The sequence below is a fragment of the Pseudopipra pipra genome, chromosome 6 (genome assembly GCF_036250125.1).
Source record: "Pseudopipra pipra isolate bDixPip1 chromosome 6, bDixPip1.hap1, whole genome shotgun sequence".
Classification (NCBI taxonomy): Eukaryota; Metazoa; Chordata; class Aves; order Passeriformes; family Pipridae; genus Pseudopipra; species Pseudopipra pipra.
Genome location: NC_087554.1, coordinates 30,534,449 through 30,550,323, shown reverse-complemented (window position 1 = coordinate 30,550,323; position 15,875 = coordinate 30,534,449). Strand labels below are relative to the sequence as shown.

At 40.3% G+C, this 15,875-nt stretch overlaps 1 protein-coding gene across 3 annotated transcripts in view; it reads right to left on the bottom strand.

Annotated features, from left to right (window-relative positions):
* DCAF5 (DDB1 and CUL4 associated factor 5) overlaps positions 1-15,875 on the bottom strand; it is a 70,445-nt gene that overhangs the window by 54,303 nt on the left and 267 nt on the right. The window contains exons 1-4 of one of the 3 annotated variants that reach the window (XM_064658323.1): positions 15,055-15,517; positions 6,044-6,187; positions 2,733-2,769; positions 223-362 (exon numbers count right to left, since the gene is read on the bottom strand). In XM_064658323.1, coding sequence (XP_064514393.1) covers positions 223-362; positions 2,733-2,769; positions 6,044-6,187; positions 15,055-15,208 — 475 coding nt within the window. In that variant the 5' untranslated portion in view covers positions 15,209-15,517. Of the gene's footprint in view, positions 1-222; positions 363-2,732; positions 2,770-6,043; positions 6,188-6,813; positions 6,969-15,054; positions 15,518-15,875 lie in introns of those variants that run through there. The other 2 variants (XM_064658324.1, XM_064658322.1) reach the window with 2 other exon arrangements.

Below are 15,875 nucleotides of genomic sequence, written 5' to 3'. Positions count from 1 at the left end.
CTATGCTAGCCTGCACTGTATACTGGTACTTTATGGAGTCATTTAAGACAGTAAGACTGAACTGAAAAGACTTGCCTATCACTGGGCAAAAGAACTAGGCCTCACTTTCACCCTTTTCCAACACTCACTGTCTCGACTGTCCCTGATAAACATATTTTTTCTCTTCCCTGCCTTGCACAAACTCTTCCTCAATCAATGATCTTTTCCTTCTAGAGATCTTACCTCCATGGGAAGACTCTCGGATGTCCCAAATAAGAACTCGGCCATCATCTGATGAACTGGCAAAGATGTTGTCATTTACTGGGCTTACTGAAAGGCCGTACACTGCATCTTCATGGGCAAACACATCCAAGGTTTCAGTGCTGGAAAAGAGACACAGTATTATCATTCTTCCTTCTTTTGCTATTGTTTTAAAAAGCAAAGTATTTACAGCTTTATCTACCTAGTAACACTTAGTGATGAAGTTTATGCAACTTTCTAAGAAGACCCTTGTGCATAACTCAAGTGAAAACCAAACAAAATGCCCGTGTTCAGTGACTAAGACATCATGCTATGAGAAAAAAAAATATCTCAGACCAAAACCCAAACATTAAAAACTTTAGATACTGCAAGATGCTATGGAACTCTCGTTGTGTTAGATCAGGTCTGGGAGGAGGCAATGGGAAAGGGAAAGAAGCCTTGGGATCTGTGGAGTAAATTTTTACTACTTAATGTAAAAAGGAAAACAAGACAGAAGTACACTCTTTAATACAGGCCTCTGTATTGTCTAGAAGTTCAGTTGAAGCTCACAAAAGACCAACTTTCCACATGGCTTCTTAAGTAAGTTTTCTTGGTTTTTCTGCATAGACCAGACCTATATTTTTCCATGTAGAAAAACCAGAAAAAAAAGAACAAAATTATTCCCCCCAAAGTACCTAGTTTTCAGCCATTCCACAGCTATAAAAAAAAAAAAAAAAAGCCCATTCTCCATTCCTTTCCCATCTTTTTTAATCATTTAAAAAGGAGGAAATAGTGGTATGGAGAGGCCAAAAGCCGAAATACTGAGTCAGAATATTCTGGGATTGTTTTATTTCTTTGAAAAAGCCCCTTCATTTCACTAGGGAATACACTTTTTATGCTATCCCTATACCTCATGGAAGCTCCACCATAGAGATCCACATAAAATCAGTGTTTTACTCACATGGCAATTGATGTTCTTAGTGACAGACCTACTAACTCTGTCTCATGGACCATTAATAAAAAGGCAAAAAAAGCAGTAACAGAAAAAGCCATTTAAAATGATGAAAAAACAGTTGACGGACCAAGTGTCATCATTCAAGAAGACAGAGTAACTTTCCATAGAAATCAATCACAATTTAGTGTGTCAGTCTACTAAGGTTTCTTTCAGAAGATCCCACTAATAACCTTAGAGGAAAGAATTATGTATGTGTTACAACTGGACTTAGCATACCTAAAAAAAACCCCTGACAATGAAAGCACATTAAAACCACATACATATCAGAAAGACTAACATCTGAGCAAGACAGAGCAGGAAAAAATGTGTTATATAGAGAAGTGTCAAGGACAAAGACCTGGTAAAAGCTTAAAAAGTCAGAACGTGATAAACACCAGCATCTAAAATTTTGACATTTCCACATTTAATTAAAACAACAAGAAAAACTAAATGCCAAACAAAAAACATCTCCCAACAAACAAACACCTCTCCCAACCAAAACTCATACAAAACACACACTCCCAAAAGCCTTACAACCAAAAAAAAAACAACCCCCAAACACCAAACAACACAATATTCCTGAGAAAGCATCAGAACAGTAGGAAAAAGTTACTTTTGCCCAAGTACCGTACAAGATTTATGCAAGAAGCAGACACAAGGTATGATGGAAGGCAGATGTACACTGAATAGTTCAACGCAAAAGGCTCTGGACAAACATAGCAAGAAATATGTCCAAATTATGTTATTTAAGCAACTCAAAAAAAGTAAGGGTTTATATTTCTCTGTTCTTATATATACCTCTTCCTGCTTTTAATTTATACTTGATTTTCTTGAGTTCATGTTAATTAAATGGTCATTGCTTAGAAGTTATTAGTACAGACCAAAATTTTATAGTTTTTTATACCTCAAATGAAGTAAGCTCAAAAGACATGATGTCTAGAGAATTCCAGGCCAACATATTACCATTACTGTATTATTTATATTTTGACTAACAGCCTAATCTCGATGTAGCACAACAAAGCCTAATTCCCAACTGGTTTGCAATTTTGGTAAAAAGTAAGCATCAAAACAAATCTGCTTCACATTAGTGTGGAGAATCCGGCAGCTGCAGTCAAAGTTTTAAAGCTAATTAGGTAGACCAAGCACTACCCATCCTAAATACAAGTCAGGTGAGTGTGTTGAAAAACAAAACATCTGTATGTGCCAACACTTGTGTACGTGCCAGAATAATCTGGCTCTAAATCTACTCAGAACGTACTATGCTGTTTGCAGGAGAGCATATATATTTAATAATCATTCTCTTCTCTGAGGTCAAAATGATACAAAACCCAAGTGCTGAAAAAAATGGAATTATGAGGAATACTTCATTCCCAAAATGAATTTAGATAAACAAGAAGCAGGTTTCAGGATTAAAACACCGTGCTCTTATCCTAGACCATTAATCAAAACAAAAAGTGCCTCCAGTGAGTTGACATTAAGCAACTTCTTAAAGCAGTGGAAATACAAACTGTGTATTTACCTTTCAACATCATGGAGTATAACTTGCTCATCATTTCCTAAAAAGAGAAATATAAGCACTTAACAACATGTTCCAGTGGTTAAAAAGCATTATAGTGAAAAAAAATCCAAACCAATTTTTTTTTTTAAAATTTTCAATTTCAAAAACAAAACTGAAGCAGAGAGAAGACAAACTCAGTTTCCAAGTGGTTAGCTCTCTGCTCAGTTATGTGAGAGGCTCCATGTCACATTTCCAGTCATGACCAAATGTACCAATACGTTCCATCTGCTACTGCTCAACAAATAATTCTATTTAACTGTGCTACCAATCATTCTTTGTTCAGTTTGAGCTTGAGTTTTGGGACATCTGCAGTAAAGAGAAGAATATTCCATGAAGCAGCAGGACACTTTTAACTCTCATGAAAATACATCTTTCTTCCCACTCAAAGGATACTCCATAAAAAGATCATGGAAGTGAAAGACACTGGGCTCCCAGATCAAATACTGCCAGCTAACGCTATCAGCGTCCAGGGTTTTGCAGCCATCATGAAGGCAAGAATGTGACAGCCAATGCAATTTCTTCTATATTAACAAAAACCAAATCAAGTAACCAGACAATCATGTCATTTTTCTTTTATCACATCCACTGAATACAATGGAAACTAACCACATGTGTGCAGGCTAAGAAGGTCAAAGCCACAAAGTAATTCCAATAGCTCATGCAGCGTTTTTCAATCTATAGCAGTAGAATATTTTTCTTTAGTCTCTGTGCTGAATATTAATTTACCTAAATTTGGCACCTCCTCTTTAGAAATATTTAAGGACACACACACTTTTACATTTAATTCAGAAGAAAAGAACCCAGAAAGCCCACAAAGTCATATTTTTATGCTCTGTATGTCGTTTTAGTTGTGATATAGAGTTGTGAAGCTTTCCTAATGCATAACAAAGCTAGAGCTATCTGTCACATCAGGCCTTAGGGAAACAAATTCAGTTCCCTGTAGCTTTATTTCATCTTTTCATATACCTAACATTAAGTGCAAAATAAAAAAAGGTCCAAGCAGTTTACTAGGAGGGGATCTTTCATTTCAAATGCTGCTCTACTCTCAGTGTGTGTGGACAGAGAAGGGCAACAGTATTCTTCAGGGATGGGAACTTCTTTGGTACTTTGAGACAGTTTTTCTCCAGAGATTACATGCAAAACACTGTCCACTCAGTTCCTGCCTTCCATTTTTGTAATGGCTACTTGTGGTGCTTGCTCCTTCAAAGGAAAGAGCTCTGAAATTCCTTGGATGCAATCCAATTTCTAGTGAAGTGGAAAATCCCTTCTCCTCTGTTATCAAGAGCTGCTTTAGGGAAAGGTCATCAGATTCTAAGTCATTAGTCGTTGGCAGTTGTTTATTTACAGAATAAACTGAGTTCTGTGTGCCTTGTGCTAGTTTCCATAATCTAATTCTTAGTTCTGGGGGTTTTATAAGTATTACAGTTTCCATAATTTAAATACAACTCCAAATTCAGGTGTGGGTGTCTGTGTATCTATGTGATAACCAGTAGACCTTAAGTCCCACAATTCTTTCAGACCTTTTAAGAATCTTCCAGAACATCACTGAGTGAATAAATATAGCTAGCCCCATTTTACTGACAGAGATAAAACAGATGGTACATTTAGGCCATGCAGCAAAATGACTCTTTACGAGGGATCCAAGAGTCAGACTCACAGCCCTTGCAGATGAGATCAATGAATCTTGATGGAGCAGCTGAAAGAGTTCCTGACTCCTCCAATGGAAATAATTTCTGGCAGAGGCACAGTGGTTTTATGTAAACTGGAGGAGGAAAAAGAGATGAGAATGGCCAGTTTGTCTGTGCATCAGCTGTCACAGCTCATATAACCTGGCATCTTAGCAAAAACCACCATAATTAATGATGTAAATCTTTAACTGCAGGTGTTAACTTCAGTGGCAAGGTATATTTAAGCCACTCTTTTGCTTTTTCTGTGTAAACAGCAGCCTCTGACAGCAGGGCCCAATGGACAGAGGGCTGAGCTGGATATGAGAAAATACCATTCCAGCTGGTCCAGCAAGATTTGGCACAGTTCACTCCTTGAATATTCATGTAAGGTTCCATTTGTATGAGTTCAAACTAAAGTAAAACAGACTTTTGCCCAAAATTTCATGCAGGTACATTCATTTGAAGACAGCATGGAGTGCTGTCTTTCTCATAAAACAAACGGCAGTCCCCAGAATTAGAAGACAGGCATCACTACTTGACATTTTTGGGGTTTACTCCACCTGAGAAGTGTATCTGAATCATTCCATCCTTCAAATTTGACACCATCTTAAGCTTTGTCATGCCTTTTTTTCTAATGGATGTTATAATTTTAACACAGCATTGAAGGACAAGAAGCTTCCATCATTCACATGCACTTAGACTCAATTTCTAGCCTTGATTTACAGTTCACAAATCTTGGTTCAAAAACGTAACAAAGGGCTTTGATCAAATAGTCTCATAATATCCTAAAATAAGTCTAGCTGTATGTTAAAGGACATTCTGTACAAATTCTTGTCCTTCTGTTACTATGACAGATAGAGGAAACAAAGTACTGCAGAAAATGACACTTGACTGCATTGACAGTCTTTTTCTTCTCAATTAAAATTTTCCTCCTTACCTCAACACTTTAAAAATCATGCGGTGAAATGAACCTGAATTATAGGGATTATTAACCCAGAACAACTTTATGTCCACTTCCCTTATGTTAGTTTTAAGACTGAATTAAACTTTCTGTTAAAAAGCAGATTTATATTAAAAAGAGATGAAAAATATCAAGGCCTATCAGTGTGTGCCAACAGTTCTAAAAGGCAGGTGCTTACCTAGTGAGGACTGAAATGGGGTCTGAAAAAAAGTGATCCACCAATAGATGGCAATAGTCCTACATGAGCTATCTAAGGGTGCATTAAAATCAGATTGTAGCAGCAAAGATTTTTAAGCATCAGGCTTGAGTGCCAGAGGGAATGTAGGGTCTGCTCTCAATACAGCTAAGAGGGAATATCAAAGACAACATTCCACAGTCTGTAGCAAAAGTAGGGGCAAACTGAACCCAGGATTCTCATGACAGTTCAAGACAACAATGCAGTAACACCAGGGTTTGAGAAAAGAAGCATGACAAAATTGAAAATGTTGTGCTAATTAAAGAATTCCCTGTTTCCAAAGAAACTTCGGTTGCTGATTAAGAACACCTTCCGGATATCGCCTGGGGCAGGTTCTCACTCATGGCTTCTACTGCAAAGCATTCACAACACATAGTCCTGTGAAATCAGGGTGCTCTTCCTTCCTTACCTCCAGAGAACACTTTTGTATTGCCACTGTTGAAAGCTAGGCAGAAGATATTAGAGTGATGCTCCCCTTTCAGTTGAACTGGTTTGACTCTTGAATGGATGGCTTCTTCCATATGCCAAAGTAAGACCCGGCGGTCATCTCCTCCTAGAAGAAAGAAAGGGAATGAGCATTACTGCCTGAGCCATGTGTAAACTGATGACATTATTTAACTGTGCAGCTATTCATAAAAGGCTTTGCTAAAACCCTATTTAGCATAAAAAATGTATACCTTTTTGGATATATAGACACACATTTACATTAAGATGTCATGCAGTCAGGAATTCCGTTAAAATAAATGAAAACATAGTAATCAGCATGAAAAGTTTGAATTAAACAGCTGCCATTCTGCCAACGCAGAGTGACGACCTATAGGAACCTGGAAACTCAAAAATGTACTGCTACATAAAACTCTGTGGCAAGCTATAGATGAATTACATGCCAGATTAACATATGCATGTTGGCAAAATGCTTCTATACCAACCCCTTGGTGCCAGCCTTGCTTACACTATTCATAAAACAGAAACTTTTTCCCCCTTACAGTGACAACTATATCTCTTCTAGCAGTCTTTCCAAAGCCTTCATAGTATAGGTTGCCTCAGGACTGACATGTGGCCATAAAAAGATTTTACTGAGGCATTCAGAAGTCTTCAGCATGCACGGTCATGTCGTGCTTCTAGATCTGTAAAGGTTAAGACAGACATTCTGAGGTGAACTCCTGACAAAGAGAGTACCTGGAGAAAAGAAGTTCAACTCTCTCTTGCTTTACAACTTGCTGTATGTACTTCTAATTGCTTGCCTAGTTCTCAGTTGAGAACTCTAAACACAGATATATTGAAGTGCCTCCTTCTCTGTCTGATAAACAGTCAGATATAAAATGAGTATTAGACTGTTTGTGCTTCACTTGCATTAAACTACTATTTATTAGGAAAAAAAAATCAAGATACTATTGTATTGGACAGCATTCTCCACAGCAATTTTGAATGCCTGTAAAATCTGAATAAAGCTGCTTTTTAAGTCAGACTTAAAATATTTTTTTGGTATCTCTCTTTAATAACAAATTAAAGTCATCGCAAGTCAAAAATGCCACTGGAAACATTCTGATTTCAGTTAAAACATTTTACTGCTTCTTTGCACAATCAAAAGCATAAACTCAGAGCCATCTGAGTTGCTATCCAGAGGGAAAAAGGCATGACACAGAGACAAAAAGAAACCAAAATCAATTGGCCTGCTGTTTACTTACAGAAAACATAAATGCATAAACAGAATTCATTACTACTATTGATAATCAGATTTCTTTAAATTTTTCACATCAGATGATGCTATTAAGCATTTTTCCCACAGAACTGAGTTATGTCAAACATCCTATAAGTTAACAGTCTCTCAGCCTGTGAGTCTATTAACAGATTTTATGACACTTTGATGGACAGTACAGCTGCATGTTATGCTTACCCATGCTCCCTGAGATTGTGTATTCCTCTTCCTGATTTTGTACTTCACAGAGCAAACGAGAGTACATGACAAAAAGATTTGTGATGCATTTGATAACTACTGGGAATGAGTCAAATCTGATGGATCCAGAAACTCACAGTAATTTATGGTCAACTAAACTAATGGAAGCTTATATTTCTTTCTGTCTAGAAATAGGAGAGACAGTTGTATTTGCATCCTAGTGATTGCGGACATAATAAGTAATAAGGAGACACAGAAATACATGACCACATCAGTCAAGTTAAAATCAAGAAGTAACTGTCACATTTAAAAGTGGCTACTTCCCAAAGCTGCCAAAAGCCATATCCTATTCTTACCACTACCTGGAAAACAATTTAAGCAACATTTAAGGCTAGTGAACACCAACATTGCTTCTATCAAACTTTATTTATTGCCTTCTGTAAAACATATTTCAGGGCAAAACATTACATATTGTTGTTAATTGTTCCCATAGCAAACCAATTTGCAAAACCACTGCAATAAGTTTACACATCCTCCTACCTGACAGCACAGCCAGCTAGGTGTCCCACTTTAACAGCAAACTCATAATCATTTTCACCAGCCACTGCCCAGATACAAGAAAAATAATGAAGATATCCATAGAAAACAAACATCAGTGTGTTTTCCAGCACACATACAGTACGGTAGGAGAAGGATAAATTGTAACCTGTGCAGAAAAGTCTTTGACAGTGTGAGAAGTTGCCACTACCTTCTCTTTCGGAAGTTCCTATACCTTAGTGCTTGTTTCTCCTGCCTCCACTTTGGAAAGGACTCTTCCTACTGAATAAAAATGTTTCTCTCTTCCCAGTTACCTAGATCTCCATGAGACTTTGGTACAAAGGGTCCCACTATTGAGTACTCCACACTATAGCGGTCCAAGAACTATGTTTGCCTTTGTGGTGGCACAGTCCACAGTTTAGGAGCTTTTAAATATTCCCCATACTCATGCAATTCTGTCCCTTCTCCATCTACATATTGTCTTGCACTTGTCTTTGAGGACATCTACACCTGTTTCACCCTCTCATACTCCCTGAGACATAAAAGTTTAATAAAATTATAATGTTAATTGGGTTGTAAGTCTCTAACCTTCTAACTCCAATTCAGCTATTCTAGAAATACTTCTGACTTACGATCAGTTCCACCAGGAAGAAAAAGTTACCCAATGTGTTGGGCCACAGAGGATTTACGGCAAAAAGGCACTTCAACAGTCTCTACATCCTCATACAAGAGAATAAGAAGTGTTAAGTCGCAGGTAATTACACCCAAGAAAAGGCAAGGTTTAAGTGACTGAAACCAGGAAAAGTGTAAACCAGCAAATGCAATCTTTGCTACCCAAACCTGACTCTTACAATAAGAGGGAGAAAGGAGGGAGATGCACATGTATGGACAGGTACGAAGGGAGACAGCAAAGAAAATGTGAACATGCAGAGCTTTTACGCTCTGTAGAAAGGAACCATGATTCATTGCACAAAAAGTGCATGCACATAATGCAACATAAGTTACAAGTCTGAGAATTATAGGAAACTATAGCAGGTCTATAGCATTCATTCTGTACAACAGAACAGCAAATGCTGATTAACTAAAATGTTCTCCATTTACAGTGAATTTATTGTGCATATACATCAATTCTACGACAACGGAAGCAGAAGCCACTCAACACTTTTCAAAAACCACTGGACTCACTGAACAACCTTGTGATAACTCTACAATACTCCCCCAAAGGAATAATGAAATAAGTTTGTATGGGAAGAGTACCTTCTTAACATGATACAGGGCATATACCAACAGCAACAGGTTTAATACATATCTGGGAAATCCAAGTCCATGGCTTCATAAGAAAATACCTTAGTCAACAAGGCTCCACATGCGGATTTTCTAGAAATTGAAGACCTGCAAAGTCTTGAATTCGTAATTTTTCAGTCTGTGGTGTCAGAAACAGTAAGTCTGACAACTACAAAGTGGAAATAGCTTCACTTTTATCTTATTTTGCAGATTCTGTTTAGGACTGTATGACTGACAATTTGAAAAGTAAAAGTTTGTGTGACCCAGCTAGGAATTATACAACACCATTCTACAGTTACTTTTCTGAAAGGAACCACATTTAAAAGATTTAATTAGTCAAGTACCTCAGTGCTCATTATGGGTCAAACCTGTTTCTACATTCAAATCTAAAGAGAGACAGGAAGAGAAGTCTATTCTTTTTGGGTCTAAAATAGTTCAAGGGGGCCAGAACATACCCTCACCAAAGTAAATCTATTCCAATCAGTGTCTGCATAACTCATGAAACACACGAGTTCTTGAGTACTAACAGAAGCACTTCAAAATCATACCAGTCAGGACTTAAAAACTGCAATTTTAAAGAGCATTAACCTTGCTGATTGCAGACAAAGCTCAAGACCACTACTCCTCTTTGTCTCCCCATATACCAGCTCCAGTCACTGAAGAACCTACATGGCAAGTGGACAACACTTCTAAATCATAACAAAAACTATTACTCTTATTGCTCATACCTACTCCAGAGGTTGTATGAATCACAGAAAGTGGGACTGTATGGTATTTCAAGTTGATCACTTATTTGGCCCTGGACAAAGGCAAAAAGCTAGACTTTGTCAGAATTATTCCCAGTAGATACATCTCTAGTTTGCTCTTAAAAAATCAGTGCTGAGGTAGATTTCATACCCTCCTTAGGCAGAGTATTTCAGTTCCTCATTATCCTTGTCATTAGGCAGATTGCCCTAATATCTAGCCTGAGGGTGCATTTTGACCTTACATATAATCCCACTCCCCCTTACCATGTGCTCCTGCTATTTTCCTTTTCATTGAATTCACTGACGATTCAGGCAGGGATGAGTAGATTAAAGAAGCTGACCTGACAGAAAATCAACTGACAGACAAAAAAATCTCTTCTTCCCTATTCTATCCCCCTGATCAGATGCTTCCATCATACCAGTTTCTGACTTTAAATTATAAAAGTGCCACATTACAAGCAATGAAGAGGAGAAATAAGTGAATGAACTACAGAATGAACGGCAGGTGCCAGATCAAACAGCATCCTAAAATCTTTCTTCCTATAATTTTGGACTACTTCTTTGTCCTATTCCCAGTAGACAAAGAAGAGTTTACAACTTCATGTAATAATAATTAAGAACACCTTTATGCAGCTTAGGACTTGCATCCCTACTCAGCTGTTCTCTCTGTAAACTAAATGGACCCCTTTCTTTCAGTCTTTCATTCTTCATACCCTCTTCTGAATTTTCTCTAGTTTTGGCACATCTTTCTCAAAACACAGTGCCCAAAATTGAGCACAGCACTCCATTTGAGGCCCCAAGAGCACAAAACAAAGCAGGTTTACTTCACATGCTTTATCATGTCTGACAATATTTATGTTGTGATCTATTGCATTTGGATCCTCTTCTCTATGACTATGGCCTAGTTGCCATAGTGTATTTGTAGAGTTGACCATTTTTACTCACATGATGTAGTTTGCACTTGTCCCTATCAAAACACATGATATTTTTTTCCATGTGATGTATCTTAATTAACTTGAAATTCAACTCCTATCCTCTGAAATTATTGCTGCCTTATCCTGATATCTTTCCTGAGAAATTTTATAATTTCTCAGAAATTAATTAAAACATGATGTAGTAACTTGACGTAAGATCCTTCCTTACACAGAATTCTGTAGGATACAATGAGATTAAAATCAAAGGTGTTCCTCTTTAAAACATACTTGATACACAATCCCCTTATTCAGAAGTAATATTCCACTACCTTTGCTAAAGTCACCTTGTTCCCTTCTTTTAGGCCCATGCTCCTTCAGATTTACACAGCAACTAAATGACAGATCAATTTCCAATACTTTCTTGCATCCTCACAAATTTACGATCATAGAACAGCTATTAATTTTTGCATTATCTGGTAGGAGGGGAAAAAAGCCAAGAGAAAAGGAATGCTGGCATGGATTAAGTAAGCCTCAGATTACAGTACTTCCCAGAAGTTATCTTGAAAGTGCAGTTTAAAGTCAGCAAAAAAGTGGGAGGTTCTGAGAAAGATACTCATGTTTGTAAGAGATAGCAGGCATGAAAAATGAAAGATAAACAAATAGGAAAACATATCCACCAAACCTGAGGATGGGAGACAGACAGTCTATTACACAGACCAAGTAAAGTTGATTTTCAAGAAGTTAAATTGCAGAAGGAGATGCTTGGCAAATGTGAGGGAAGAAGTCAGATGCACACCATTGCATGGTGATTTTAATTTCCATGCATGGACGGTCATGTGTTTCTCAAACTGTTAAAAGAAAAAAACACCATCTAGTAAATGAAGCATTGCAAAGACACATTTTGCCCAATAAAATCTTTCAACTCTATCCAGCAACAAGTTTTAACCAATTTCAACCCACTTACACATTTCTTATATGTTAAGCTTTCCTCTTCCCTTGTGTCATTCTACAGATAGGCCTTTTCTACTTGTTACACTGCATCTTCTCCTGAGTGTCCACCTCCTCATTCCATTTATTTAATTTTTTTTAAATTCTTGTCCTTATGTCTGTCTCTTCTAGCACTCATGTCCCAAACTATTAATCTCTCTCTCTTTCTCCCCCTCTATAAAGTGACACTGTTGAGTTTCACACAGGCACAGCAAAAGCCTACAAACTGCCCCCCAGCTCAACTTGTAGATCTCAACTTTTTTACTTGAAAATATGGTTACGGACAAATTTAATGACTATTAAATGTGCACTTTCCAATACAAGATTTGAAGAAGACACCTAAAAGTTTCAAACATGCTTTCAGAAGGCCTGCCAAGGCTTGTCTTCACTGAAGTTCTCTCCAAAATCCTAGCAGGAAAATTATCTGGAACTGTAATATAAACTCTGTTTAAGCAGTTTAAATTGTTTACTGAAACAGTAATCGTTAGCCTTACAGATTTGCTTCTGGGAGATAGATTTAAAAAAAAAAAAAAAAAAGGTGGGACACATACCTAAGGAAAGCATTCCAGCCAATAGTGATGAGAACAGCACTAATTTGGATGCAGGCTAGCATTTCAATGGCATCAGCATAGCCACTACCAATGCACTGTACCAGCTGCATTTCAACCATCTCTAACAAGGTCTAAGTTGTTAACAAGTCAATTAGCCAAAGCAGACTTCTTTAGATTAAGAATATAGATATTACTTAACACTGAACAACTGAAAAGACTGCTTGCACTCTCCCTTTTCACACATTCCAGTATCCCTGTTAACTCTCTTAGCTGCTGTAAGCACAGATGGAAGCATCTAACATCTCATCCTTACCTCAGCACGCTGACTATTTTGAGGGAAGAGAGACCCACATGACATCTATTCTAAGGCTTTATCTGCATTTGGAAGTCTTGTAAAGCAACTCTTCTACAAAACTTCAGAGTAGAGGCAGCTTATACCCTTCCTTTACCTTTCATCTGAGCTCTCATCATTGCTTTTTTCCTGCTGTTGCTATTTCTCAGAGCTTCAAGATCAAGTATGACCTTAAAAAGGAGTCTTTTGAGTGTAATTTTAATGAAGCTTGGTCTTATAATGACATGAAATTTAAGACTATTCATAAATCTTTTGACTTTTAATTTCTTGGTTTTGACTGAACCACAGAGCACCTGCTTGCTGTTCCTATGGCACATAAAACATTCTAAATCTTATGGTCACAGATAACATGAACATTTGTTAAGAAGTTACCATAATTAGAGTTCTTCATTTTCTCAGGGCATCAACACAAGGTCATGCTTAAGGTAGCCTGTTCTTGACTACTCCAAATATGTGCACTGCTAATACATGTAAATTAAGCCTTTTTTTTTTCACTTGCTTGCTACCATTTATCTCCTTGCTTGCTATTCATTTATCTACATATGGAGGAAAAGCTTACCCCCTTTGAACACTCTGAAGCCTTACGAGAAGTTAGGAAATTGAAATCTGGACATTGTTTGAAAGCCTTCCTTTTAAGTATGCTTCTTTAGATGCCCAATAGCTGGGAAATCTGCCTCCATTCTCTCACTGCACCTACCTTGACTCAGGCAGTTTGGACAAAATTAATTCTTAAAAGTCCGTTCCAGTCCTCAACTTTTTATGCTTCTACCTAAAGAATGGATGTCAACATAGGTAAGTGCACTGATGATATGACAAGACCTGAAGTATCTCCTAAAGCCTTCTAGAGCAAGAAGAACAGAAAATACTGATGTTGTTTCCATCACTTATTATGGAAAATAAAAAAGAAACAATAGTTACACTTGAATTCTCTGTAGCACTTTATAAGTAGAAATACAATGCTCTATTTTCTACTGAAGAAGGACCAGTGCAAACTGGCATGCCAACTCTAGCACAAATGGGAACTTTAGAATAGGTGAATCAGCATTCCCTTCCAATACACATTTATATACATATATATGTGTGCATGTATACACATGTATACTCACAAGATAAATGGATGCCTATCTCATAAGTTGCATGTGCATAAAGATAAAAGAATCTCCGACAGTAACACTAAGACCCTTCATGGACACACATTCCAGAAACCCCTGGACTTATGCTTGTAAATTACTTCAGGTAAGAATGTTAAATTTAGGAAGATTTCAGTGTATCACCTTCCACTCTATGTTTATGCAGTGTTTCTATTCTGTCCTTGCTTAAAAGTAACCAGTCATAATAACTTTTTATTGAATCCTCGTGTTATTTCTGCAGTTAATACTGATACCTTTGTGTGATACAGTCCACCTCTGCCCAGACACCACAAGAAGGCAGTAAGCTGCCCGCTCAGCCATACCCCCATCACGTTCCTTAGTAGCCTCTGTCGCTATTTACAGGGTGGCCAGGCAAAGCCGAGGCCCTCTCGCCCCTCCTCCACCCCGTGGTTGGTAACCAGGCCATCACCCTCCTGCAAGCGGAGGGACCACGCTCAACAAAGCTGCCACGGCCTTGTGCCAGGGAGCTCTGCGATTCCCCCGAGGGCAGCCACTCCATACGACCGGGAGTGGGCCTTTCCCGCTGCTGCCCGGCCCCGGGGGAGGAAGCTGCCGGCAGCCCCAACCCCAGCCGGCGGGAGAGGGAAGGCAGGCCGCTCCTTCCAGCTCGTTCCCCCTGGGGGTGAGGGGCGGCCGGGACAAGACGGCCCCCGACCGCGGCCTGCGATGGACACCGCACTGGGCGGCCTGGCCCTGCCCGGGGCGGTGCGGCACGGGCGGTCCCTCCCGGACCGGCAGCTCTCTCCCCCCCACCCGAAGGGTTCTGCCCCTCGCAGCGGGGCGCAGGGGCTTCGGGTTCGGCGGGAGAAGGGCGCCGCGGCCCCTCAGCGCCGGAGCCCCCGGGGCGCCGCCGGCAGGATCGGCCCGCGATTCCCCGGCCTGTCGCTAAGAGCCGCCCAAGGAGAGCGCGGCCTGCAGCGCCCGGCCAGGCCCCGGCCTCAAGTTGCCTCCTTCCCCCGCCGCCCCTCCGAGCCCGGAGACGGGGAAGAAGGAAGAGGCACCTGCGCCAAGCGCTGCTGGGGTGGGGGGAGGCGGCCGGCCAGCGAGCCCCGCAGCCCCTCCCTGGCTGGGGGTACAGAGCCTTTCCCCGTCCTCGGTGTCGCAGCTGATGGCAAGCCCTCGCCTCCCTCCTAACTGACAGCATCTCCCAACCATGGGTCCCTCAGCCCCGGGCAAGCAACAGGGGGGACACGAAGTCAAAAAACATCACCACAGATATAATTCTTCCCCTCCCCAAATGCGCCCTGCAAGGGGAGGGAGGAGAAACAAAACAAAACCCGACTCCCCTCCCCCAAAAGATGTGGTGGGGTGGCCCCAAAGTGACCAGACCCTCGATTAAACAGATCCAGTTCCCCGCCCGATGCTGAGCGGGACTGCAGCTCCCCCGGCCAAACTCGGGGCCGCCGCCCGCCCCCGGCAGCGATCGCTGACCCCCGACCCGGGGCACGGCGCTGACAAATGTCACCCGGCGCCCACAATGCGCGCCGCGGGGTGGTTTCGTCTCCGTCGTCGTCCCCCCGAAAATAAGAAAATCCCCTTATATGGGGAAAGACAAGCGAGCCATCAAATAAAAGGGCACCCCCAGCTTCCAGCCCCAGCGCCCGGGAAACACTCTAGTAAAAACTTTGTCCAGGGCTCCCCCCTCCCCGATAATAGTAGAATTTAAAACCTGTCAACCATTTTAGATCCCTAGTTGGGAAAACATCATTCCCGGGCACCGGTGGATTTGGGAAACGTCTCTGAGCAGCGCCACCGCGGCTCCCCTCCCCCCGGGCCGCGGGAGAGGCGGCCGGGCAGGAAGATGCTTCCTGGGGAGGGGGTG